The sequence below is a fragment of the Chiloscyllium plagiosum genome, chromosome 13, assembly GCF_004010195.1.
Source record: "Chiloscyllium plagiosum isolate BGI_BamShark_2017 chromosome 13, ASM401019v2, whole genome shotgun sequence".
Classification (NCBI taxonomy): Eukaryota; Metazoa; Chordata; class Chondrichthyes; order Orectolobiformes; family Hemiscylliidae; genus Chiloscyllium; species Chiloscyllium plagiosum.
Genome location: NC_057722.1, coordinates 12,312,095 through 12,337,598, shown reverse-complemented (window position 1 = coordinate 12,337,598; position 25,504 = coordinate 12,312,095). Strand labels below are relative to the sequence as shown.

Below are 25,504 nucleotides of genomic sequence, written 5' to 3'. Positions count from 1 at the left end.
GAAGGACCACAGCTGAGACTTATCCTGATCCTGAACTGTGATTAGGAAGAGGAACCTGAGCTGACTTTTCTTTCCCCAAACTTGGGTAGGGAGGCAAGTTGTAGCACCTTAATCCCTGGGTCCTATCAGCTAATTCAAACCAGAGACCAGGAATTAAACCTGGGGCATATTGAGGAGCCAGTTATAGTTTCAATGAGGTTTTTTCAACTGTTGTAGTCATTTGGAGAAAAGTACAGGAATCCCAAAATATTGATCTACAAAGTCAATATTTGAAGTAAGTTAGTTATCAACCTGTGTTTTGTTTGAATGAATTGGAATTTAGCAGACAGAGAGGACAAGGTAAGTACAAAGCTTTCTTAATGATTGAATAAAAGATTAAACTAGACCAATTTTTCAAACGATCCTAATTGGAAAACGATTTCAGTGTTTCATTAAATACAGTGGTTTTGATTATTTAAAATGCAAATATTTAAGCAAATAAAAATCTCTTTGAGCAGAGCGGAGGTGTACTCTTCTGACTGCCCTTTCTATTATGGAGGGCTTTTTTCAATAATTATCTCTTGCAGCATAAATTAGGAAGCTCACCCAGTTCCTGCTGTAAAGAGGGAATCTCAACATTAAAGAAGCAGTCACAAAATATTTGAATCCACACTTCACCCATTTTGAAAGTTTTAACAATTTTTATTGTGACTATGTTGACAATGTGATTGAGATATCAGTTTTAGTGTGATTCGAGGCAGTTCTATTTATCCTGCCATTCTGACAGTATGTATGTTAATCCCTTTCACTTGCATTCCTGGATTGTCAACTCCATTGAATCACTTTTCCCACTATTCAAACATTTAAAACAAAAGTGCCAAAAATAATTTGAAACTGGGGTGGCACTGTGGCTCAATGTTTATCACTGCTGCCTCACAACACCAGGAACTTGGGTTCAAATCCAACCTTGGCTGATTGTCTGTGTGAAGTTTGCACATTCTCCCCATGTCTATGTAGGTTTCCTTTGGGTGCTCCAATTTCTTCCCACAGTCCAAAAATGTTCAGGTTAAGTGAATTAGCCATGCTAAATTGTCTATAGTGTCCAAACTAGGTGGAATAGCCATAAGAAATGGAGAGTTACAGGGCTTGGGTCTGGATGGGATGCTCTTCGGAGGGATGGTGTGGACTCGATGGGCTGAGTGGCCCTGTTTCCACACTGTAGGGACTCTATGGGGCAATCAGAAGTTTTCATTCTGCTACAAGTGGCACGTGGGTAACTATGTGAACTTGCAAGTGGCAATATTGTGAACCCATTTTAAGTTGGATTCTAAGGTTCTCTTAAAATGCTTCACATATTTGATTTAAGGTTAAGTATGACTTGATGAGAAATGCTGACACTTTCAATCAGAAATCTTAATTGATGTCTGGGGAAGTGATATGTAGAGAATTATAAAAAGTGCAGAACAGGAAGAACTTGCATTTATATTGCATCTTCCACATCTTTATATCTGAGATGTTCATGTATTGCCTCTTATTAGAAGGTAGTAGATTCAAGCCAACAACTTTTGTTGTCACGGTTGACAGAAGTGCTGTGTTTCAGAGCAGACCTTAAACTCAAGCTGTGACTACCCTCCCAGGTGGTTGCCCAAGAATCCATGACAGTATTTCAAAGATGAATTGGGGAGTTCTTGCCAATAACCTGACCTTAAAGCTAAATGTGTCATAGTGTTACCATACCATAGGGCTGCTCTAATATTAGAGAGTGATAACTGGTGGTGGTTTAACCTGAGGGCCAAGCAAGGGATGAGGTGGAGGAGAGTTCTTCATGGTAACCTCAGCCGGTGGGGGAGTTGAACCCACACTGTTGGCATTATTCAGCATTGCAAGCTAACTGACCAGCCAACAGTTAACAGACCCACATCATATTCTTAACAACAGCCTAATTCTGTGTTGTGTCTTGCATCTTGTCCCCCATGGCATCTTCCCACGTAATTGCAGAAGGTGTAATATTTTCCCCTTTACTTCCTCCCCCCTCACTGTCCAAGGGCCCACTCACACCTTCCAGATGAAGCAGTGTTTTACTTGTACTCCTTTCAAGCTAGTCCACTGTCTTCAGTGCTCACAGTGCGGTCTCCATTCCTCTGGCAAGATCCCCAAACACCGACTGGATGACCACTTTGTAAGAACACCTCCCTTCTGTGCGAAGGGATGATGCCGACCTTCCAGCTGCTGGTCATTTCTATTAACTATCTTGCTCTCATGTTAACATTTCTGTCCTGGGCTAGCTGCAATGTTACAACAAAGCATTACACAAGCTCAAGAAACAACACCTCATTATCTACTTAAGCACTCACAGCCTCGATGTCTCAATAACTTTGAGGCACGATTGCATTGTACCTGTTCTTCATTTTTCTCACATTCTCTTCCTACTTCCCCACCCACCATTCCAGTCTTGTCTTGTCTATATCTTGTTTACTTTACTTTTCATAGAGAAGACCAATTTGCTCCCTTTCACACCTTAATTTACCCATTTTACATCTCTTTTTCTCTCTCACCACTATTAATAACCCCTTTGTCTTTTACACTGGGCCTCCACACTTTCTCCTCCTCTGCCTCAGTCAAAAATATCAAAAAAACAATAGCCTGTAGAACATTTTAGTTCTGACAAAGTTATAAAAGCCTCAAAATGTTAACTCTCTTTCTCTCTCCACAGATGTTGCCAGAGCTGCTGAGTTTCTCCCATTTCCTCTGTGCTTGTTGTAAATTTCCAGCATCCACAATATGTTGTTTTTACTTGACACAATAAGTTAGGTGTGGTTTTCAGCTGAAGCAAGTCTTCCCTATTTGTGTACTCTGCTCCTTCACAATAAATGTCAACATTCCTTCCTAATCACTTGCTGTACCTGCATATTATCTTTTGTGTATGTTACGTGTGATTTATGTACAACACTCAGATCCTACTCTACCTCCACATTCTGCAGTATCTCTCCATCTAACTTTGACTTACCCTGTATTTTCTCACGGATCTGTTATGGAAGTTATGTTTTATTTTGACACAAAGATAGGTGGAGGGACATGTAGTGTTGAGTAAGCGGGAGGCTGCAGAAAGACTTGGACAGGCAAAGGAGTAACAGATGGATTACAGTGCGGTAATGTATGAAGTCATGTGTTTGAGAGGAAGAATAGAGGTGTAGACTATTTCCTACATGGTGTAAGGCTTCAGAAATCTGAAGCACAAAGGGACTTATGAATCCTCGTTCAGGATTATCTTCACGTTAACGTGCAGGTTCAATTGGCAGTTACAAAGACAAATGCAATTCTAGCATTTTTTTTCAAGGGGGCTAGAATACAAGAGCAGAGATGTACTACTGAGAGTCTGATCAGACTGCATTTGGATTACTGTGAGCAGTTTTGGGCCTCATATCAAAGGAAGGATGTCCTGTTGTTGAAGGTGGACCAGAGGAGGTTTGCTAGAATGATCCCAGGGATGAAGTGCTTGTCATATGAAGAGAGGTTGAGGACTCTGGGTCTGTACTCAGTGGAGTTTAGAAGGATGAGGGGAGAATCTAATTGGAACTTACAGAATACTGAGAAGCCTAGATAGTGTGGAATTCGAAAAGACACTTCCATTAGGAGGAGAGACAAGGACATGGGGCCATAGCCTTAAAGTGAAGGAATGAGCCCTTAGAACTGAGAAGAGGTTGATAAATCATTGCCGCATGTATTTAAGACAGAGATATATAGATTCTTAATCTGTAAGAGGATCAAGCGATAAGGTAAGAGAAGAGATTAAAAACATATCAGCAAGGTCAGAGCAGACTCGAAGGGCTAAATGGCCTAATTCTGCTCCTGTATCTTATGGTCAATGTAAAAAGGGTTGTTTTCTTTATTTGTTCACAGGATGTGGGTGTCACTGACTAGGCCAAAATTTACTGTAGGCTAGAACAAGTAAGGAAGATAGATTTTAGTGAACCAGATGGGTCTTTATGACAATGATTAGGCTAGCTCTCTATTGCAGATTTTCATCAAATTCAAATCTCACCATTTGCTAAGGTGGAGATTTGAACCCAGTGCCCTGCACGTTAACTTGGAAGTCTGGATTGCTAGTACAATGCCAATTATAACAATGCCACCATCCTGTGCTGATTCATTGTGGGAACCCACACTGTTGGCATTATTCAGCATTGCAGACTAACTGTCCAGCCAACAGCACCTACTGGATGTTGGGACTGATCAAGCTGCCTTGGGATTTTCATACCTTGCATCCAGACCCTGCACCAGTCCTTTGCTCCTTGGAGCTGTGTAATTCATTGGACACACAGCAACCAATTGTAGATTTTCAAGACCACCTCGTTCCGAGCTGGGTTTAGGGACTATTCTTTCTTTTCCCCTATGTTGCATCTTTGCCCACTTTTTTAAAAATGTGACTTGGTATTTTGAAATTAGAATATTATCTATACTGTGAAAAATGGTTTTCCTGAAATAGGCAAGAACACTCAGTGGACACATGGGCATGTCTTCAGAGTTTCTCATGCCTGCACGATAGAAGATGAAGAGATGTTATAAAAATAGCGCAGAAATACACCACTTTGTGCCTCTCTCCAGTTGAGACCAGCAGGCAGCCAATCCCAAGTATGTGATGGACCACCTTCTATTCATAGATAAGGTTTGGACATTGCTAGTAAGACCTTTTCTAAATGCCCTTGAATTCCTTTATTATATCATGAACTTGAGAGCTGGTTCATTTTACCAGCTTGCAAGTAATCTGTGTCACTGCGCAGTTCCTTATTCCACATAATTGAAGCAATTCATGTTAAATTGACTGCTTCCTGAGGCTTGACCCACTGCACTTTCTAATCATAGGGGCTACTACAAGCAGCACTGCAAGTGGGCAGTGGAGAAGTCTTTAATGGCTTTACCTACCATTTATCAAAGATTTACTGGGAAGCTGAAAGGTGTATCATTCACGAAAACCAATTGTTTTATCCCAGTGTTAGAAAAAAGGAGAATCTATCAATAATAAAGCATCTGTTGTGTATGATGCTGTTAGCAGGGTTAAGGAAGGGGACTGCCTTTCAATGCATGTCTTGCAGGTATGTGTTTGTGTCTTTCAAGCACATTACTAAAGAATTGCAAGACTCATTCATCTTAGAGGCGATCACTAACATTTCTTCATCTATCAGGTTGGATTCATTGTGACAATTCCCTACAGAGTTGTGCTCAGTCATCTATATCAGGCAGTCATTGACATGATGGTAAGTGTGATAGCTGATGATCTGCAATTATGTGCAACTGTGGTACTCATGTTAGCTCTTGTAGTTCAATCCAAGTGAATGTAGCAATGAATTATTCAATGAACTTTTAATGAAGCTTCTGGTATCTATGTATATACGCTACAATCACAGGAACTTGTGTGCCTAGGCTCATTCAGATGTACTATAGCACACTTCCCTCAGTGTGTCAGGCTGCAAGAGGACAGACCTCAGTAAGATAGAAACTGAGAGCTTTACACACTGTGTCAGGCTGCAAGAGGATTGCGCTCAGTAAGATAGAGACTGAGAGCTTGATAGTATTAAATCAATTGCTATGATATAATAAGTTAAAAATCACACAACACCAGGTTGTAGTCCAACAGGTTTATTATAGTCCAACCTGTTGGACTATAACCTGGCGTTGTATGATTTCTAACCTTGGACGCCCCAGTCCAACACCGGCATCTCCAAATCATGATATAATAAGTCCTTTAAAGCTGTATTACACATCTGCTATGCAACATAATGCAAGTCACTGTAATTTTTGAGTCTTCAATAGATGCTACATCTCTGGCATGTGACTTTGCATAAATCGTGGCAGACACTATACCCTATGGATTTTAAACAGAGAAGTTTGAAACATTCTATTTTAAGAAATAAAGTCCAATCACTTCATTTCAGGAATATTGCAGAGCAGAGCAGATTTCTGGGATGGCAGATTGGCAAATGAGGAGAGATTGGGTTGACTGGGCTTGTATTCACTGGAGTTTAAAAGAGTGAGAGGAGATCTCAATAACATCTATAAAAATGTGACCGAGCTGGACAGGGATCTTTCCCCTCTCCAGAAATGTCCTGAACAATGTCTCAGCTATGTAGTAGACCATTCAAACGGAGATGAGGAGAAATGTCTTCACTCAGTGGGCAGTGAACTTGTGGAATTCTCTTGCACTGAAGGAAGTGGACCAAAGTCAAGGAATATATTATATAAAGAAATTTCTAGAAGCTACAAGTGTCAAAGGTTATGGGGAGACCATGAGAGTAAGGCGTTTGAGATAGAAGATGAACTATGGTCTTGTTTCATGGTAAAGCAGGCTTGATGGGGCTGAGTGGCCTACTCCTGCTCCCATTTTTTTTTATGTTTCTATATTAAACAGATGATTTTCAAATGCTAAACTCTGGGGGCTATGGAAAGCAGAGTCTGAGAAATAGAATGGCTCAAGATATTTCACTGAATGGCAAGCTTTGGTCTCTGAACAAGTCTTTTCTTATCCTGGTAGACTAAGTTTGCAATCAGTTCCTGAAGATGTGGGGATATCGTTGGTGTTGGATGTTGCTGATACTGGTAAGCTGCACAGGAGATGTAAAGAGCTCAGGTAAGTGTTGATTTTACAGTGACCCTGCTTTGAGTTAACTGTCTATTAATGGAATGTGTTCAGAAACAGAAGTAATAGTATGTGAAGAATATGCTTTTGTCAGGGAACTAGATAATATCTCAATATTATCACAACATTGACTTGATGGTTTCTTTTTGCCTTTCAAACATTAGTTATGTTCCTCTGCCTGGTGAGGTTTCTTGGCTGGATATTTGGGGAAAATACAATAGACTGTCTCATGGTAAAGGACAAAGTGGGCTTCAAAGCTTGTCCCAAAACAGGTTCCCCTCAAACACCCACTACCACAAATATCAATTCAATTTTTCCTTAAAGTTTCCATATTATTTGCCTCCTTGAAAATCAGATTTCACCACTGCAGGTCTACTTTCAAGGGTTACAGTTGGGACTCTTTTTCATGCTTTAATTGGATGTGGGTAACATCTGAAATTTTTTTGTTCACTCATGAGATGTGTGTATCACTGAACTAGGCTAGAATTTATTGTGCAACCCGAGTTGCCCTTGAGAAGGTGGTGATGAGATGCTATCTTGGACCACTGCAGTCCATGTGCTGTAGGAAGGCAATTTCAGGATTTTGACTAAGTGACTGTAAGGGAAAGTGATTTAGTTCAAAATTAGGATGGCCTGACCTGATGGGGAACTTGAAAGTGATGATAAGGTGCAGTTTGGTTGAAATAATCTTGTAGATAGCACACATTGCTTCAACTGTTCGTTGTTTATGGAAAATGTGAATATTTGAAAGTTTTTCATAGGTTGCCAATTAAATGGGTTGCCTCATCCTAGATTGTGTCAAACTTGTTGAGTGTTGTTAAAGCTGCACTCATTCATGCAGAAGTATTTCATTACACTCTTGACTTGTAGCTTGTAGACGTTGGACAGGCTTTGGGAAGTTAAGAGGTGAGTTACTTGCTGCAATATTCTTGGCCCCTAACCTGCTCTGGTAGCCACTGTATTTATTTAGCTACCCCAATTCAATTTCTGGTCAATGGTAACCCTCAGATATTGATAGTGGAGGATTCAACTATGGTAATGACACTGAATGTTGAGGAATGGTGGTTGGATTCTCTTTTATTCGAGATGATCAATGGCACTAGTGTTTTACAAAAGTTACTTGCCACTCATCAGCTCAAGTCTGAATGTTATCTAAGTCATGCTGCATTTGGACACTTACGGCTTATGGTATCCTAGGGGGTGCAATGGTCACTCTTACTACTATCATCATAGATTAACTGTTACAGGAAAATTGGAGAGATCAAAATCCAGTACTGTACCCTCCTGTTTGTTTTCTCACTACGTGCTACAGGCCCAATCTAGGACTTGACCAGCTCTGTTAGCAGTAGTGGTGCTGAGCCACTCTTGGAGATGGACATTGAAGTTCCTCATCCAGGCAACATTCTATACCAATCCTACCCTCTACCCTTAATAGAACTCAATGGGAGAAGCACTGATTCAACAGCTGGGGGTGTAGGTTGTTAGTGTACTGTGATAATCATCGGAGGCTTTCTTGTCCATGTTTGGAGTAATGCAACTTGACTCTTTTAAGATTTAAGATTTAAGAGTCAAGAATTGACAATGTTTTCATGGTCAATACTACACTCACTTTTAATACCAGAGTTATTAATTGAGTTCAAGCATTATCATCTACCATGGTAGCATTCAATCCCATGTGCCCAGAACATTAGTCTGGGTCTCTAAGATATTTGTCCAGTGATAATACCACAACCCCAACAACAACACATACTTTATTCAATCCATTTCCATCCAGATCTTCCCTTGGCAAGGTGGTGGTGAGCCAGGTTATTGAATCACTGCAGAGCAGGGACTGCAAAGGGGAAAGCCTCATGTATTCATACAAAAAGTGATGGTGAAAAGAAAGTTTCTCGTCTTCACCTTCACTTTCCGGTGTGCGTCACCCAGGGATATGCTAGCACACAGCTGCCTCCTGAACCCAGTGGTGGGGATGTGCACCATCAAGATGGACAGAGGCAGCAAATTGAGAACGGGTTTAAAAATGAAAAGGCTTTTCCTTTTGTCTCTTTAATACTTTAGGCCTGGAGATTGACAAACTTCTGACATCCAACCCTGATTCTTAATGGACATCACTCTAGAGCTTTGACTGTGCTGCATTAACAGCCCAAACTACTAAAATAAGGTGCATTACACCCTGAAACAAATATGCGTGTTATTGTACCTGTCCAAAAAACATGATCTCCTCCAGCCTCCATCTCCTCACCTTGAGAAAATGTCCACAGAACCCCTGCTTTTAACATTGACTGAACCTCATTCCAATTGGAGCACAATAACTGGGTAAGGTCAGGAAGCCATACCCTTCACAGATGGTTGCAAGTCTGGAGGTAATCGGGTAGGTGCATCACTGAATGTTTCAGGAAGAATGAGGAAACCTGAGAAGAAACTTTGTGAAGCCATATACTCCCAAAATTTCTTGCCTCATATCATTGTTAATGAGTCGATAACAACTGCAATGTCTGCTCTATTGTCTTTGATTTGTTTTTACCCCAGGTTCAGAATCTGAGGCCACTTCAGGCTCTACAATGTGGGGACACGGTGAATCATAAAGTAAAATTGAATAGTTAATTAAATTAATTGTTAAATTGTTAATTATAATTAAAACAGTCTGAGTTAGCAATTGTAATCTCTTCCCTAATCCCACAGTCCGACTACTGTCTTCCCACTTTCACAGCGTTTTACCAGAGGGATAAAGCAAACAGAGTGCTGAGAGTTCAGAAGCGTGCAAACTGGTTCTGGGAAGAGATTAAGCCAGGTTCTCTGGAGCGAGAATGCTATGAGGAATCCTGCTCATTTGAGGAAGCAGCAGAAATTTATAAATCTCCAGAGAGAACGGTAAGACGTTTTTCACCTAATTACAGCAAGTCAATGTGTGGATGTGTGTAAATGCCTACGTTTTTTTTGCAATTGTTCCCATCTAAGCCTGTCTGAACATGTATGGGCTAGTTTGTGTTTGAATACATGGCCATGTGAGTATTTATCTATGATATATATTATATAGATCATATGTTTGGAAGTATATACATATCAGTACTTGCATGTATTTGTCAGCTGTGGGTCAGTTGGTAATATATTGTCTCTGAGTCAGAAGGTTGGAGTTTTAAGTCCATCTAGTTCATAGGTCTGTCAGACATTGACATTACCACAGGTTAATGATTTCCATGAGTAGATTGAAGGAATTTCAGTAAACTTATTTTCTTTTAACAGGTAGAGTTCTGGATTTCATACAAGAGTAAGTGCTACTTTTGTCACTTGTACTGCAATATAATTTTATCACATTCTGAAATAATTCATTTACAAAATATCCCACCCCTCAACATATGAGCTCTCTGACCAATAAACAGTCCACCAAAGAGGGCTGCAGCCAACCAGTGTACAGTTGTCAATCAAACCCACTATCTTGGACAAACACAGCTATGTATCAATGCGGAGTGACTAAGCAATAATTCACAATGTTTGAAAATGAATATGTTGGCCCCAAGTTAATGAAACAATTAATACGTAAACAACTCACTTTGTTTCCAGGGTTCTGAAGAGGAATCACATTTGAACTGAAAATATTAGCTTGGTTTCTCTCCTCAACAATGCTACCAAATATGCTAAGTTTCTCCTACACTTTTTTAATTACAGTTTTCTAACATATACAGTATTTTGGTGGCACGGTGGCTGAGTGGTTAGCACAGCTGCCTCACAGCACCAGGGACCTGGGTTTGATTCCAGCCTCAGGGACAGTCTGTGTGGGTTTTCTCCAGCTGCTCCGGTTTCCTCCCACAATCCAAAATTTGCAGGTCAGGGGAATTGGCCAAGATAATATTGCCCATAGTGTTCAGGGATGTGTAGGCTAGGTGCATTAGTCAGTGGAAATGTAGGGTAGTAGGGTAGGGGAATAGGTCTGGGTGAGTTGCTCTTTGGAGGGTCAGTGTAACCTGTTGGGCTGAATGGCCTGTTTCCACACTGTAGGGATTCTGTGGTTTCTATGATTTATTTTAGTCACTTTGTTCACCCCAGACACTGTCACTTGTTAAGAAACTTCTGTAACCAATATGTCATACTGAATTTATAGATTTGCAATGGAAAGGTACACTGATGACCTTGAATCCATGAAGCACCTCATTTATCACTCCACGATGACTCCAACTTCCATGTTAACACTCCATACGCAGCAACCTTGCCATTCTTTAGACTGAGGAGTGAGAAACATGCAAAGTTTCATGCAAGACAGCCCACCTGACAAATGGCAGGCTTTGAACTATCACAGAGAGAGAGTGGTACTTGCTAAACTAGTTTTGGACAATGATCATTGCTGGGGCCTCAGTAAATCCCTTATACACTCGCAGACAGATACAAGCATTGTTATACATTACTGAGGAGTGTTCCCTCCCCACAGACCATGTTGTGGAATAAATCACCTTGAATTTAGCAAATACGGAGGCTAATGCATTGATCAGATTCCCTACAGTATGGAAACAGGCCCTTTGGTCCACACTGACTCTCCGAAGACAATAGACAATAGACAATAGGTGCAGGAGTAGGCCAATCTGCCCTTCAAGCCTGCACCATCATTCAATATGATCATGGCTGATCATCCTTAATCAGTATCCTGTTCCTGCCTTACCTCCATAACCCTTGATTCCACTATCCTTGAGAGCTCTATCCAACTCTTTCTTAAATGAATCCAGAGACTGAGCCTCCACTGCCCTCTGGGGCAGAGCATTCCACACAGCCACCACTCTCTGGGTGAAGAAGTTTCTCCTCATCTCTGTCCTAAATGGTCTACCCCGTATTTTTAAGCTGTGTCCTCAGGTTCGGTACTCACCCATCAGCGGAAACATGTTTCCTGCCTCCAGAGTATCCAATCCTTTAATAATCTTATATGTCTCAATCAGATCCCATCTCAGTCTTCAAAACTCAAGGGTACACAAGCCCAGTCGCTCCAGTCTTTCAGCATAAAGTAGTCCCGCCATTCCAGGAATTGACCTCGTGAACCTACGCTGCACTCCCTCAATAGCCAGAATGTCTTTCCTCAAATTTGGAGACCAGAACGCACACAGTACTCCAGGTGTGGTCTCACCAGGGCCCTGTACAGCTGCAGAAGAACCTCTTTGCTTCTATACTCAATCCCTCTTGTTATGAAGGCCAGCATACTATTAGCCTTCTTCACTACCTGCTGTACCTGGATGCTTACCCTCATTGACTGGTGTACAAGAACACCCAGATCTTTTTGTACTGCCCCTTTACCTAAATTGATTCCATTTAGGTAGTAATCTGCCTTCCTGTTCTTGCCACCAAAGTGGATAACCATACATTTATCCAAATTAAACTGCATCTGCCATGTATCTGACCACTCACCTAACCTGTCCAGGTCACCCTGTAATCTCCTAACATCCTCCTCACATTTCACCCTGCCACCCAGTTTAGTATCATTAGCAAATTTGCTAATGTTATTGCTAATACCATCCTCTATATATTTAACACATATTGTAAAAAGCTGCGGTCCCAGCACTGATCCCTGCGGTACCCCACTGGTCGCTGCCTGCCATTCTGAAATAGAGCCGTTTATCATTACTCTTTGTTTCCTATCAGCCAACCAACTTTCAATCCAAGTTAGTAAATTGCCCCCAATACCATGTGCCCTAATTTTGCTCACTAACCTCCTATGTGGGACTTTATCAGAAGCTTTCCGAAAATCCAGGTACACTACATCTACTGGATCTCCCTCGTCCATCTTCAGAGTTACATCCTCAGAAAATTCCAGAAGATTAGTCAAGCATGATTTCCCCTTCATAAATCCATGCTGACTCTGACCTGTCCTGTTACTACTATCCAGATGTGTCGTAATTTCATCCTTTATAATAGACTTCAGCATCTTTCCCACCACTGAGGTCAGACTAACTGGTCTATAATTTCCTGCTTTCTCTCTCCCACCTTTCTTAAAAAGTGGTATAACATTAACCACCTCCAATCCGCAGGAACTGATCCCGAATCTATCGAACTCTGGAATATAATCACCAACACATCCACGATTTCTCAAGCCACCCAGACCCATTCCCCTACTGTATATTTACCCCTAACTATTAAGTTCAGCCCAAGCCCAAGTCCATTATCCAGAGCCCTCAGAGGCTTACATGCTGTACTTGGATCTGTATGTATTTCATTGACTGTTTTCTCTGTGCCTTTCTCTCAGATATGAGCCCTTGCAAATCAACGCCGTGCCAAAATGGTGGTTCGTGTCACATCTCAGGCCACAGTTATGTCTGCCTCTGCCCTCATTTGTGGATAGGACAGAATTGTGAAAGAGGTTTGTGATTCTTTTGATAATGTTCAGCAACTTTCCTTCCCAACAACTGAGCCATTGGTCTGTGTGTTCATATGATGCAATATACAAGTGCATATCTGTCTGAAGATGAATGCATGCATTTTTGAGTCCATGCATGTGTATGTTTGGTTATTTGGGCTGTTACGCATTGCTGACTTTGTTAAATTGAACACTGCCTTGATCCTATTACCCTATGTAGAGACTGAGTAGTACATAAATGTTCACACTGTTTACATTCTTGGCTCAACCACCAGAACCTTTAATGGTTACACGAACAAACCACCTTTGCCAAAGTGATCTGCAGTCACATAAGCTTCTCAGGCTATTCATACTCCCACCAGAAGTTCCTCACTGTTTGTGTTCTATGGCTTACTGACTTGCTAATGTTGACCCAAATCATCAGATGCCCAGGACCATAAAATCTGGACTTAACTTTGTGTTGAGACCCCTGTAAAAGTCCCAGTATTCACACAGGCACTGTAATTGCCCAGGAAATGGGTGGTCTGATTTTCACCGTCTTGTACCCTGTCTCCAACGCTAAGCTTGATGTCAGAGGCCTGGGTTAGATTTGCAAGTTATTTGAATACTTATCCTAAATAATGTTACACTGTTAAGTAGAAATTAGCTAGAGAAACTGAACTGAGCACCACAACTGACTCACCCGTCCAATCATCCCCTGATCTGACTGACTAATCTTTTCTGACCCATACTAAGCCAACCAAGCCCTCTAACTTGACCTGACTGCACTGCACTTTGACCCTTGCCCTGACCCATTCTAAACACTCATTCATCTACCATCTGACCATAACAACTCCAGACAGCACAACAGCCCTCCTGGCCAGACCAGATCTCACCAACCTGACTTTCCTACCCACTCAACTAATCACCTGACTTGACTGTCTGTTCAACTATCCACTCAGTCATTAAAACTTGAGGCTGTTAACAAAAAAGTATTTAGCCTTCTCTAATTGTTGTGCCAGCTTCAAAGACGATGGACATATAATGCTTGGTCTTCTTCCCAGTATAACCCAGTTAGTTTATATTTCCTCTCCACATTCTTCCTACAGAAATAAATTGTTTTTGCCATGCATGTGCCCATTACATTCTCCTCATTGTTTGGTACCTTTCTCAGTTTTGTATCACCTACAACATCAAGGTTATTTTCTGCCTAGCTACGTATAAATAATTAATATATATATCAAAAACGTTGGGCAGATCCCTGCTGTACCCAAATGGTTACCTCCCTTCCTCCAGTCTGAGAAAGAACCATTCACTGTTACTCTCTGCTTTCCATCCCAAATGCCAGAAAGTGGGATTAGGCGAGATGACTCAATTCTCAGCCAGAGCAGACACAATGGACATTGTCGTCTCGCTGTGTGCTGTAAACTTTCTCTAATTTTAAATCAATCTTGAATTCATGCTGCCCACTGCTCCTTTAATCACATGAGCTCGATGAGTCAGTGTTTAATGCTGATAATGAGGAATCAGCTTTTTCTTGTGTTTGTGTGTTCTTTAATTCAGAGAATCTGGATTGTGCATATAAGAATGGCTATTGTCAGCAGTACTGCAGCATTGACAAGGCAACTGGCAGGCCAAAATGCAACTGTGCCGAAGGTTATCAATTGAATGAAGATGGGCGGACCTGTGATAATGCTGGTATTGACTCCACCTATTACTAACTCAGAAACCACTAAATATTGATAAGGACATAATAGAGTCATAGAGACGTACAGCACTGAAACAGATCCTTCGGTCCAACTCATTCATACCAACCAGATATCCTAGCCTAATCTAGTCCCATTTGGTCCATAGTCCTCTAAACCCTTCCTATTTATATACCCATCAAGATGCCTTTTGAATGTTGTAATTGTATCAGCCTCCACCACTTCCTCTGGCAGTTCATTCCATACACACACACCCTCTGTGTGAAAAAGTTGCCCCTTAGATCCCCTCTCAACCTAAACCTATGCCCTCTATTTCTGGACACCTCCCTCCCCCCACCCCCAAAGAAAAGACCTTGTGTAGTTACCCTATCCATGTCCCTCATGATTTTATAAACCTCTATAAGGTCACCTCTCAGCCTCTGACACTCCAGGGAAAACAGCCCCAGCTTGTTCAACCTCTCCCTATAGCTCAAATCCTCCAACCCTGGCAACATCCTTGTGAATCTTTTCTGAACCCTTTCAAGTTTCACAACACCCTTCCAATGGGAAGGAGACCAGAATTGCACACAATATTCTAAAAGTGGCCTAACCAATGTCCTGTACAGCTGCAACGTGACCTCCCAACTCCTATACTCAATGCTCTGATCAATAAAAGAAAGCATATCAAATGCCTTCTTCATTATGCTAACTACCTGCAACTCCACTTTCAAGGAACTATGAACTCGCACTCCAAGGTCTCTTTGTTCAGCAACACTCCCCAGGACCTTACCACTAAGTGTACAAGTCTTGCTCTGATTTCCCTTTCCAAAACGCAGCACCTCATATTTACCTATATTAAACTCCATCTGCCACTGCTTAGCCCATTGGCCCATCTGATCAAGATCCTGTTGTACTCTGAGGTCATCTGCACACTTACTTGCTATACCTCCTATGTTCACGTAGGCTTCATATCTACTGAGGGTTTTCCACACCTAATTATCAAGGACAAACTTTATGTTTTAAGAAATCAAACTTGTGATTTGAACTTTGGTTAGCTATTCCCACATCCCAACAGACAATTTGGGTGCTTAAGAGTAACTTCCCTTTCCTGCAGATGTGTAGCATATGCAGCTGCCCAGGTTTCCTGGAATTAATGACAAATTATAACAATTTGAGGAATAGGTGCGGAGAGAAAGGACCCTGTGCAGAAATAATTGGAGACTGTCAAATCGCCACCTTCAAAGCAGAATTGGAACTATTGACCATGACCACTGTTATAATCTTGCTGTGGCCAGGAACTTTACAAAGGTAACTAAAAAAGATCAGATAGTGTGGGACATTGAATCATTTCAGCTCTTGGGACCCTAGAAATAGACTTCTGGAAGACAACTTGTAGAGGGTAAGAAGTTAAACAAATCTGATAGAAAATTCTGGATATACACAGATCAATTGGAATTTATATTTCTCTTTTAATTTTATAGGCTAAATAAGTACTTGGAGTTTCGTAAGATTGCATTTAGGGCAGTAGGTTAAGTGAATTGGGTAGCATCCATAATGGGCCAGATTGGGTTTGATGTGATGGATTGAACAGGTTTTTTATCTGACATAGACAATTGAAAAGTTTGGTGTGATGCAATGAACAGTCTACATTTGATTTCTGTTGTTATTTATTAATACATACTTAAATATGTGCCAATGAAAACAAATTTTCTGTTTTTCGACTTAGAACTTAATCGTAAATTTTATCATGAGACATTTTCTACATGGTTAAAGGTAGTTATCATTAACACGGTGTGCTGTTGGAGATTATTTGTATGTTTGTTTAGGAGATACCTCAGGCAATTATCTAAAAACTGGTGTTAATTTGATTGTTAGACAACAAGCCATTTACAATCTCAAGGCCAAAATTTGTGGCAAATATGTCGTCAGAAATTTGAGTCAGTTTGAGATAGATCTTGTCAGCAATCTCTAGCCATGTAAAGGCAATGTGCACAGTCCAGTTGACATTTTAGGCCATTTTTAATTAAACTCTTGAAACAGCAGAATTGTTATTCCTGGTAGCTCAGACACCATGATCTTGAGTTGTGACGCCAGCTTTAATCACCTGAAAATAACTATATATAGAGTCATAGAGATGTACAGCACAGAAACAGACTTTTCGGTCCAACTCGTCCATGCCGACCAGATATCCTAACCCAATCTAGTCCCACCTGCCAGCACCGGGCCCATATCCCTCCAAACCCTTCCTATTCATATACTCATCCAAGTGCCTTTTAAATATTGCAATTATACTAGCCTCCACCACTTCCTCTGGCTGCTCATTCCATACACGTGCCACCTTCTGTGTGAAAAAGTTGCCCCTTAGGTCTCTTTTATATCTTTCCCCTATCACCATAAACCTATGCCCTCTAGTTCTGGACTCCCCCACCCCAGGGAAAAGACTTTGTCTATTTATCCTATCCATGCCCCTTATAATTTTATAAACCTCTATAAGGTCATCCCTCAGCCTCCGACACTCCAGGGAAAACAGCCCCAGCCTATGAACCACAAGTATCCATTTGTGCTCAGACTAAGACTTTACCAACTAATTTCTTATTGCATCACTATTATTCAGTTGAATTTATTTGTTGTTTTCCATATTCAAATGCAGTCATATATCCGTGTGGGAGGATATCTCTGCATAATACACCAACTCGCTCACTGGACGAGAAACTTTCTCTCAATGAAACTGACACAGATTCTGACTATTTAGCTAAGTTAAATTACACTGAAGACGTTTGGACACGAATTGTTGGTGGAGACCTTTGCAGACGAGGTCACTGTCCTTGGCAGGTGAGAGAAGTTCTAAAATGGTACCAACCCATTTTCTTCAGCTGTCCCAAGAGTCACATTTGTATATCCATTAGAAACACATTATATAGGTAGAGTTGGGATGTGTAATGTCTGGTTATATTTGTGAAAATACAGTCTTTATTGAATCTAAAATGCTCATTTGTTTGTGAACAAGTATTGCCCCAAGTGCTAAGATCAAGGATAAAGGTTGGAACTAGTGAGGCAGGTCTGGCAGAGTTTCTTTTCCTTTTTTCATTCATGGGACGTGGGCATCTCTGGCTGGCCAGCATTTATTGCCCATCCCCAGTTGCCTTTGAACTGAGTGGCTTGCTGGGCAATTTTGAGGGCAATTGAGAGTCAGTGCCATGGACCTGGAGTCACATCTAGGCCAGACCAGGTGAGGATGGCAGATTTCTATTTCTGAAGGAGATAACTGAACCAGTGGGTTTTTCCAACAATCAACAATGGTTTTATGGTCATCAGTCGATTCTTATTGAATTCAAACTCTACCATCTGCCATGGCAGGATTCAAACCCAGTTTCCCAGATGATTACTTGAGTTACTGGATTAATAGTCTGGCCACTATGCCATCACCTCCTCAGTTGCTGAATGAGACTGGAAGATGAGTGTGGTCCTCCTACCCCATTTTCTTCTTCTTTTTCATAACTTCTATAGGCCACTCTCCAAATAGGTAAGTCTTCACTGCATGCAATCCCTTTATGATCAGAAATTCTGACAGGGGCAAGCCTTAACCTCAGATCTGGGATTGACTGGCAAACTTTTGGCCTCTATTGTGGATTCTAGTGAACAAGAGTTGACACAGCAGCTCTCTGTGTTCATTGCATTCATTCAATGTCTAACCAGATTGGAGTGGGGAAGCTGATTCTCTGCATTTATATTCAATAACATCTCTGTGAGAAGTCAGGGCCTGTGCTTCCCAATGAGCAGCCACTGCAATAATACTTTTAACATTACACAACAAAAGTAAAAACGGCTGTAAAATGCTTTTGAGTAGCCTCAACGAGCAAAAGATATAATCAGAAATTCACCAAATATCCTCCGACAGCACCTTCCAAACCCATGACTACTTCCATCCAGAGGGACAAGGGCAGCAGTTACGTGGGAACACTACCATCTTCAAGTTTCCCTCCAAGCCACTCACCCTCCTAACTTGGAAACATGTCACCGATCCTGCACTGTTGCTGGATCAAAATCCTGGAATTCCTTCCATATCTGCATTAGGTCAGCCCACAGCATGTGGACTGCAGCAGTTCAAGAAGGCAACTCATCACTATCTTCTCAAGGGCAACAAGGAATGGGCAATAAAATGTTGGCCAGCCAGTGATTCCACATTCCACAAATGAATAAAGAAATAAATTATTTCCCTCACATGATACCAGGTTACTAAAAGTGACATATAGAGTCATCAGTAGCTGTCCCAGCACAGAAACAGGCTCACTACATCTCAATGATGATTATTTTTCTGCATAAGATGTTATCCCTTGCCTATGTTCACTTCAATATTCCTCCATTTTAAGAACAATTGCTGACTTGTGTTTTACCCATAAGAGCAATCCATTCTATATTTTTAACTAAACACTATGGAATTTTTTTTCCTAATCCCTCATTTAATTCATTTTCAATCTTAAATTTAAGGTCTCTGGTTAACACATTGTTGAGCAACAGATTCAATCAATCTGGAATCTACTGTATCACAATTAATCTTAACTGCACTGTAAAAGGCCCTAACCAGAATTAATTTTATTGTACACTTAGTGCTGAGCTACATTGCTTGTTATCTTTTTCTTATTTGTAGGTATTGATAAATAATGAATATGATTATGGCTTCTGCGGTGGAACTTTGATTAATAGTCGTTGGGTTGTGACTGCAGCTCACTGTTTTGACACAGTATTGCCATATTCAGTTACAGCAGGTAAGAGACAGATGTATTATAAGACCATAAGATGAAGGAGCAGAAATGAGCCATTCAGTCCACTGACTGCTTCAACATTTAAAGAGATCATGGTTGATCTGATAATCCTAAACTTCACTTCCTTGCCTCTTCTCTATCACCTTTGCTTCCCTTACTGATTAAAAATCTTTCTCAGTCTTGACTATATTTAACCCAGTTTTAAGTTAAAAATCACACAACACCAGGTTATAGTCCAACAGGTTTAATTTGAAGCACACTAGCTTTCGGAGCGACGCTCCTTCATCAGGTGATAGTGGAGGGCTCAATCCTAACACACAGAATTTATAGCAAAAATTTACAGTGTGATGTAACTGAAATTATACATTGAAAACTTGATTGTCTGTTAAGCCTTTCATCTGTTAGAATACAGTGATAGTTTCACTTCTTTCAAATGAAGCTAGAGTGCTTCCAATTAAACCTGTTGGACTATAACCTGGTGTTGTGTGATTTTTAACTTTGTACACCCCAATCCAACACCGACATCTCCAAATCATAACCCAGTTTTGACAGCCCTGTGTGGTAAAGAATTCCAGATTCACTACCTTCCAAGAGAAGATATTCCTTCCCATTTCAGTCTTAAATGTGTGACCCCTTACTGTTATTATGCTCACTGTTGCTAGACTGTCCCAGGAGGGGAAACAACCTCTCTGTACCTACTCTGTCAAGTACCCCAAGTTTCAATAAGGTGGTTTCTCATTCTCCAAAGCTCCAATAAGTACAGACTGAACCAACATAATCACTCCTCACAAGATAATCCATCCAAACCTGGTATCAGCCTGGTGAGCCTTCTCTGGAATGCCACCAATTCACCTATCTTCCTTCAATAAGTGGTGCAAAACCATTCAGTCCTCCAGCTGTACTCTAACTAGTGTCTTGTCTAGTTTTAACAAAACCTCTCTACTTATACACTCCATTCTCCTTAAAATAATGATAAACATTCCATTTCCTTCCATGTTAACCACTGCACTTGTGTGCTGACATTCTGTGACTCCCAAATTGATATGCTTAGTAGCTTACTACAATTTTTCAGCAGTTAAATAATATTCAGCTTCTCTGTTCTTCCTGACAAACTGCATAACCTCACCTTGTTCCACACTGCATTCCATCTGCCAAGTTTCCACCCCCCCAACTCGCTTAATCTATCTATATCCCTCTACAGACTTAAATTGTATCATCCACAAACTTGCCAATAACACACTTACTTTCCTCATCTGTCATTAATATTTAGCAACTAACTGTGGCTGCAGCACTGATCCTGTTATACTCCAAGAGTTAGAAGTTACCATCCTGAAAATGCTTCCCTGGTGCCAACTCTGTCTTTTATTTATTAGCCATTCTCTATCAATACTAATATACTACCTCCAAACGTATGGGGTTTTTTCATATTGCATATTGTGTGAAGCCTTATCGGACGCCTTCTGAAAATCCAAATGTATTATATACCACTGCTTTCCATCATCTATTCCCCTTGTCATCAGCTCAAAGAATTCTAGCAAATTTGTCAGGCATAACTTCCCTTTAATGAAGCTATGCTGACTCTGCTTGATTATATTATATATTTCTAAATGTTCTGCTATTACACCCTTTATAATACTGTTACATAATCCCAATAGCAGAAGTTAAGCTCACTGTTGTATACTTACCTATTTCTTGTCTCCTTCCCTTTTCTTAAAAAAGTGTTCCATTAGTACTTTTCCTATCCACTGGGACATTTCCAGAATCTAAGGATTCCTGAAGGATTACTATCAATGCATCCACTATCTCTGTAGCTACTCTCCTTAATATCTAGGGACGCATTTCATCAGATCCTGGGGACGTCTCTTTAGCCCTTTTCTTTTAAAATGTGAGTTAATCTCCAATACCAACATTTAAAGGATTGCTCTTCAACACATCCATACCACTTCCATAATGCTTTTCACTCTTTTTCACATCTATCAGTCTTTTTGTGCCCCTTTAACAAAGAAAATTTATAGCCCAGGAATAGGCCCTTTGGCCCTCCAAGCCTGATCCGATACAAATCCTGTCTCCCAATTCCTAAGCATCTGTATCCATCTGCTCCCCACCTGCTCATGCATCTGTCCAGACGTACCTTAAATAAATCTACCATGCCTCTGCTGGCAACACGTTCCAGGCACCTACCACCTTTAGTTCATTCATTTTTCATCACTCCTAGCAATTATATCTATCTTCCTTCAGCTCAACTTGTTTCCTTCTCTTTTGTCACTTACTGCTATTTGTTTTTTAGTTCTTTCAGCTCATGACTTTTCTTTCTCTGCTTCTGGAGTTTTCAATCTTTCACTTCTGGCTTATCCTTTATGAGTTCTCTCTACACCTCATTCCATTCCACTTTACCTCGTCCCTTGTCTCCTTCACACATCTCTCCTGCATTTCTGACTTTTGTTCCTTCTCTTCTATATCTCATTAATTCAATCATATCTCTGTTCCTTTTTTTTCTGTTATCCAAACTCACTTCTCTGTTTGTTTCTTTTTCACTCAGTTATTGCTCTTTTTATGAAACCTATCTCTTTTTATGATTAGGAGATGCCAGTGTTGGACTGGGGTGTACAAAGTTAAAAATCACACAACACCAGGTTATAGTCCAACAGGTTTAATTGGAAGCACTAACTTTCAGAGCACTGCTCCTTCATCAGGTGGTTGTGGAGTACACAACTGTAGGACACAGAATTTATAGCAAAAATTTACAGTGTGATGTTACTGAAATTATTCATTGAAAAATACCTTGATTGTTTTTTAAGTCTCTCATTTGTTAGAATGACCGTGTTAGTTTCACTTCTTTCATATGTAAATCACTTTTATTTAAAGTTACATTCTCAGGTTAACTTTAACAAGTGGTTACATTCGCACGTTAACTTTACCAATTGATGTCAGCCCAGATAATATGTTGAAGGTGTTAGCCCCCTGTGCGGTTGTTTAAAGGTGAGCAGTGGAGGTGTGGGGAAGGTCTTGGCGAGGAGCACATCCTCATTGATAATGTGTTGCAGGCTGCGAAGAACATGGCATAGTCTTTTGGCTCCTAGCTGAAAACAACCACCAAACCTCAAACAAATCATTGTTCATAGCAAACAGCCCAGCGTTCAGGACAACTCCTTACAACCCTGTCACGGTAGGCACCGCAAGATGTGTCAGAGTGTGGACATTGTACTTTGCTCAAAAACTGCATGAACCTATGTGAGAATCTGATAACTCATTTTTTAGATTAGAATCAGTCTAAACTTTATGGCACAGTCAACAGCACACAGGGGGCTAACACCTTCAACATATTATCTGGGCTGACATCAATTGTTAAAGTTTTTAGATTAGATTAGATTACAGTGTGGAAACAGGCCCTTCGGCCCAACAAGTCCACACCGACCCGCCGAAGCGAAACCCACCCATACCCCTACATTTACCCCTTGCCTAGCACTACGGGCAATTTAGTATGGCCAATTCACCTGACCCTGCACATCTTTGAGATGTGGGAGGAAACCGGAGCACCCGGAGGAAACCCACGCAGACACGGGGAGAACGTGCAAACTCCACACAGTCAGTCGCCTGAGGCGGGAATTGAACCCGGGTCTCTGGCGCTGTGAGGCAGCAGTGCTAACTGCTGTGCCACCGTGTCGCCCACAAAGTTAACGTCCGAATGTAACTTTTTAAAAAGTGATTTAAATATGAAAGAAGTGAAACTAACATGGTCATTCTAACAAATGAGAGACTTAACAAACAATCAAGGTATTTTTCAATGTATAATTACAGTAACATCACACTGTAAACTTTTGTTATAAATTCTGTGTCTTACAACATGGTCATTCTAACAAATGAGAGACTTAACAAACAATCAAGGTATTTTTCAATGTATAATTACAGTAACATCACACTGTAAACTTTTTGTTATAAATTCTGTGTCTTACAATTGTGTACTCCACAACCATCTGATGAAGGAGCGTCGCTCCGAAAGCTAGTGTTTCCAATTAAACCTGTTGGACTATAACCTGGTGTTGTGTGATGTTTAACTTTGTACCTTTTTTAAAAAGGTTTAAACGCATTTCACTTTCACCTAACGCAACACAGAACAATTGAAGAAACTTCTGTGATCGTACAGTTCAGCTGCTAACTCACAGCTTCAACTTATTTACTAAGAAAGAAATGTAACAGTAACATTTAAAAAAAGGTTGATTTTACTTAGATGATTTAAAAACTATTGTTGATAATATAGAACATTAAAGGACACCTTTGAGCCTATGCCAATTCTTTGAACAAGCTTCACTGGTAATCCCACTACCCTGCTGTATTTTCAAGTTCTTAATTTCCTTTTTCAAAATGAGAATTGAATGCACATCTACCACCTATGTGAGGTAGCATTTTCTGGATCATAATTGTATAAATTAAACGATGTTAAGCAGCTTCTGAAACTGTTTTTTTCTCCCCCAGGTGAATTTGACAAATTTAAAATAGAGATCTGGGAACAGAAGGTTTTAGTGAAGAAATTTCTAATTCATCCTCAGTATGACCCAATAGAGTACAACAATGACATTGCACTTTTGTACTTGAGTCAGCCTGTGAACTTTAGTTTTTCCATTGCTCCAATTTGCTTACCCAACCACAACCTGGGTCAGTTCCTACTGCAGAATGGGCAAGTGGGGACAGTGAGTGGCTGGGGCTTGACCAGTGAAAGAAGCCGGTCATCTCAATTCTTGAGGCGAGTTCAACTTCCATACATTGACCAGAAGGTTTGCATAAAATCGACCAATCTCACAGTCACGGATAATATGTTCTGTGCTGGGTACAAAGCTAGCAATATGGATGCCTGTCGAGGCGATAGTGGGGGACCTTATGCTGTTTTATATCGACAAACTTGGTATTTGATGGGCATAATTAGCTGGGGTGAGGGCTGTGCTAAAGTAGGAAAATATGGCATGTATACAAGGGTACCTGGTTACTTGACATGGATAAATGAAACTATATCACATCACAGGCACTTAGATGTTGATTTCTGAACAATCACCAATTATCGTGAATAATGGCAAAAGTACTGGGTGATAGGAAAATCATCTCAGTAGGTCACAAAAGTATGATTTTAACTTTAGTTGGAAGTTTAGTGCAGGTTAGAGGAGGTGCTATAGTCAGTATTATTCGAACTTAGAAATTTCTGTTTTGGCATTCACTACTGGTCATGCTTAATTCACTCACTGGGTCGTTTCTGTTGAAAAAATCCTGTGTGTTTTAACATTGAAACAAATGCCATTCATGTAAATGGAAAGAACTGAAGCTTATGGCAATAAACAAAGTTACCAACCATGCCTTTGAACAACTCCCCTTACATTGCAATCTGAATTGAATTGATGGGCAGCTTTCACTGGCTCTGCAGTATAAAGCCTAGTAATGTCATGGAATATCATTTTGTGTTGCCACATATAACATGGCAGTACAGTGTGCTTTAACTTAGAGCTTCAGTTTATAATCTAACACTTACATGCATTTTGGATTGAGAACAAATAAACTGATCTGCAAATACTGATGGTTAAATTTCCTTTATTTTGTTATCTCGACTGTAATTATCTATTAGTGTCTATCATCTTCATTTCACAGGGAAAATCAGAGAAACAGAGAGAAGTTAGGTAAGTTTCTCTTAAGACCAGGTCTGTTGTTGTTAACAAAGAAAATTTACAGCCCAGGAATAGGACCTTCGGCCCTCCAAGCCTGAGCTGATCCAAATGTACTGTGTAAACCTGTCAGTCAATTCCTAAGCATCTCTTTCCCTCTGCTCCCCACCTACTCATGCATCTGTCCAGACGCATCTTAAATTAATCTACCGTGCCCACCTCTGCTGGCAACGCGTTCCAAACGCCTACCACCCTCTGTGTGAAGTACTTGCCGTGTGTATCCCCCTTAAACTTTCCACCTCTCACCTTGAAAGCGTGACCTCTCGTTATTGAATCCTTCACCTGGGAAAAAGCTAGTCTCTATCCACCCTGTCTATACTCTTCATGATTTTGTAAACCTCAATCAGGTCCCCCCTCAATCGCCTTTTTTCTAATGAAAATATACCCAACGTACTCAACCTCTCTTCATAACTAGCACTTTCCATACC

The 25,504-nt window shown here is 40.6% G+C and overlaps 1 protein-coding gene across 4 annotated transcripts; it reads left to right on the top strand.

Moving 5' to 3' along the window:
- Positions 1-291: 291 nt before the first annotated feature.
- LOC122555773 (coagulation factor IX) lies at positions 292-24,927 on the top strand. 4 transcript variants are annotated; one of them, XM_043701895.1, is made up of 9 exons: positions 292-339; positions 6,509-6,604; positions 9,324-9,484; positions 9,857-9,881; positions 12,834-12,947; positions 14,487-14,621; positions 17,259-17,440; positions 19,257-19,374; positions 23,845-24,927. In XM_043701895.1, exons 2-9 carry the CDS (start codon positions 6,535-6,537, stop codon positions 24,408-24,410), a joined length of 1,371 nt encoding a protein of 456 aa, XP_043557830.1. In that variant the 5' UTR covers positions 292-339; positions 6,509-6,534; the 3' UTR covers positions 24,411-24,927. The 4 variants fall into 4 exon arrangements, with proteins under 4 accessions (XP_043557830.1, XP_043557832.1, XP_043557833.1 ...); XM_043701897.1 differs by having other exon boundaries at positions 297-339; positions 6,506-6,604; XM_043701898.1 differs by lacking the exon at positions 292-339 and adding an exon at positions 5,064-5,234.
- The last annotated feature ends 577 nt before the right edge of the window (positions 24,928-25,504 follow it).

Bases quoted from the DNA above. Each gene is read 5' to 3' on its own strand.
- LOC122555773 (XM_043701895.1), top strand. From the start codon at position 6,535: ATGTGGGGATATCGTTGGTGTTGGATGTTGCTGATACTGGTAAGCTGC. The intron at 12,948-14,486 runs GTTTGTGATTCT...TCTTTAATTCAG, and splicing joins AGGACAGAATTGTGAAAGAG to AGAATCTGGATTGTGCATAT. The intron at 14,622-17,258 runs GTATTGACTCCA...ATTCAAATGCAG, and splicing joins GCGGACCTGTGATAATGCTG to TCATATATCCGTGTGGGAGG.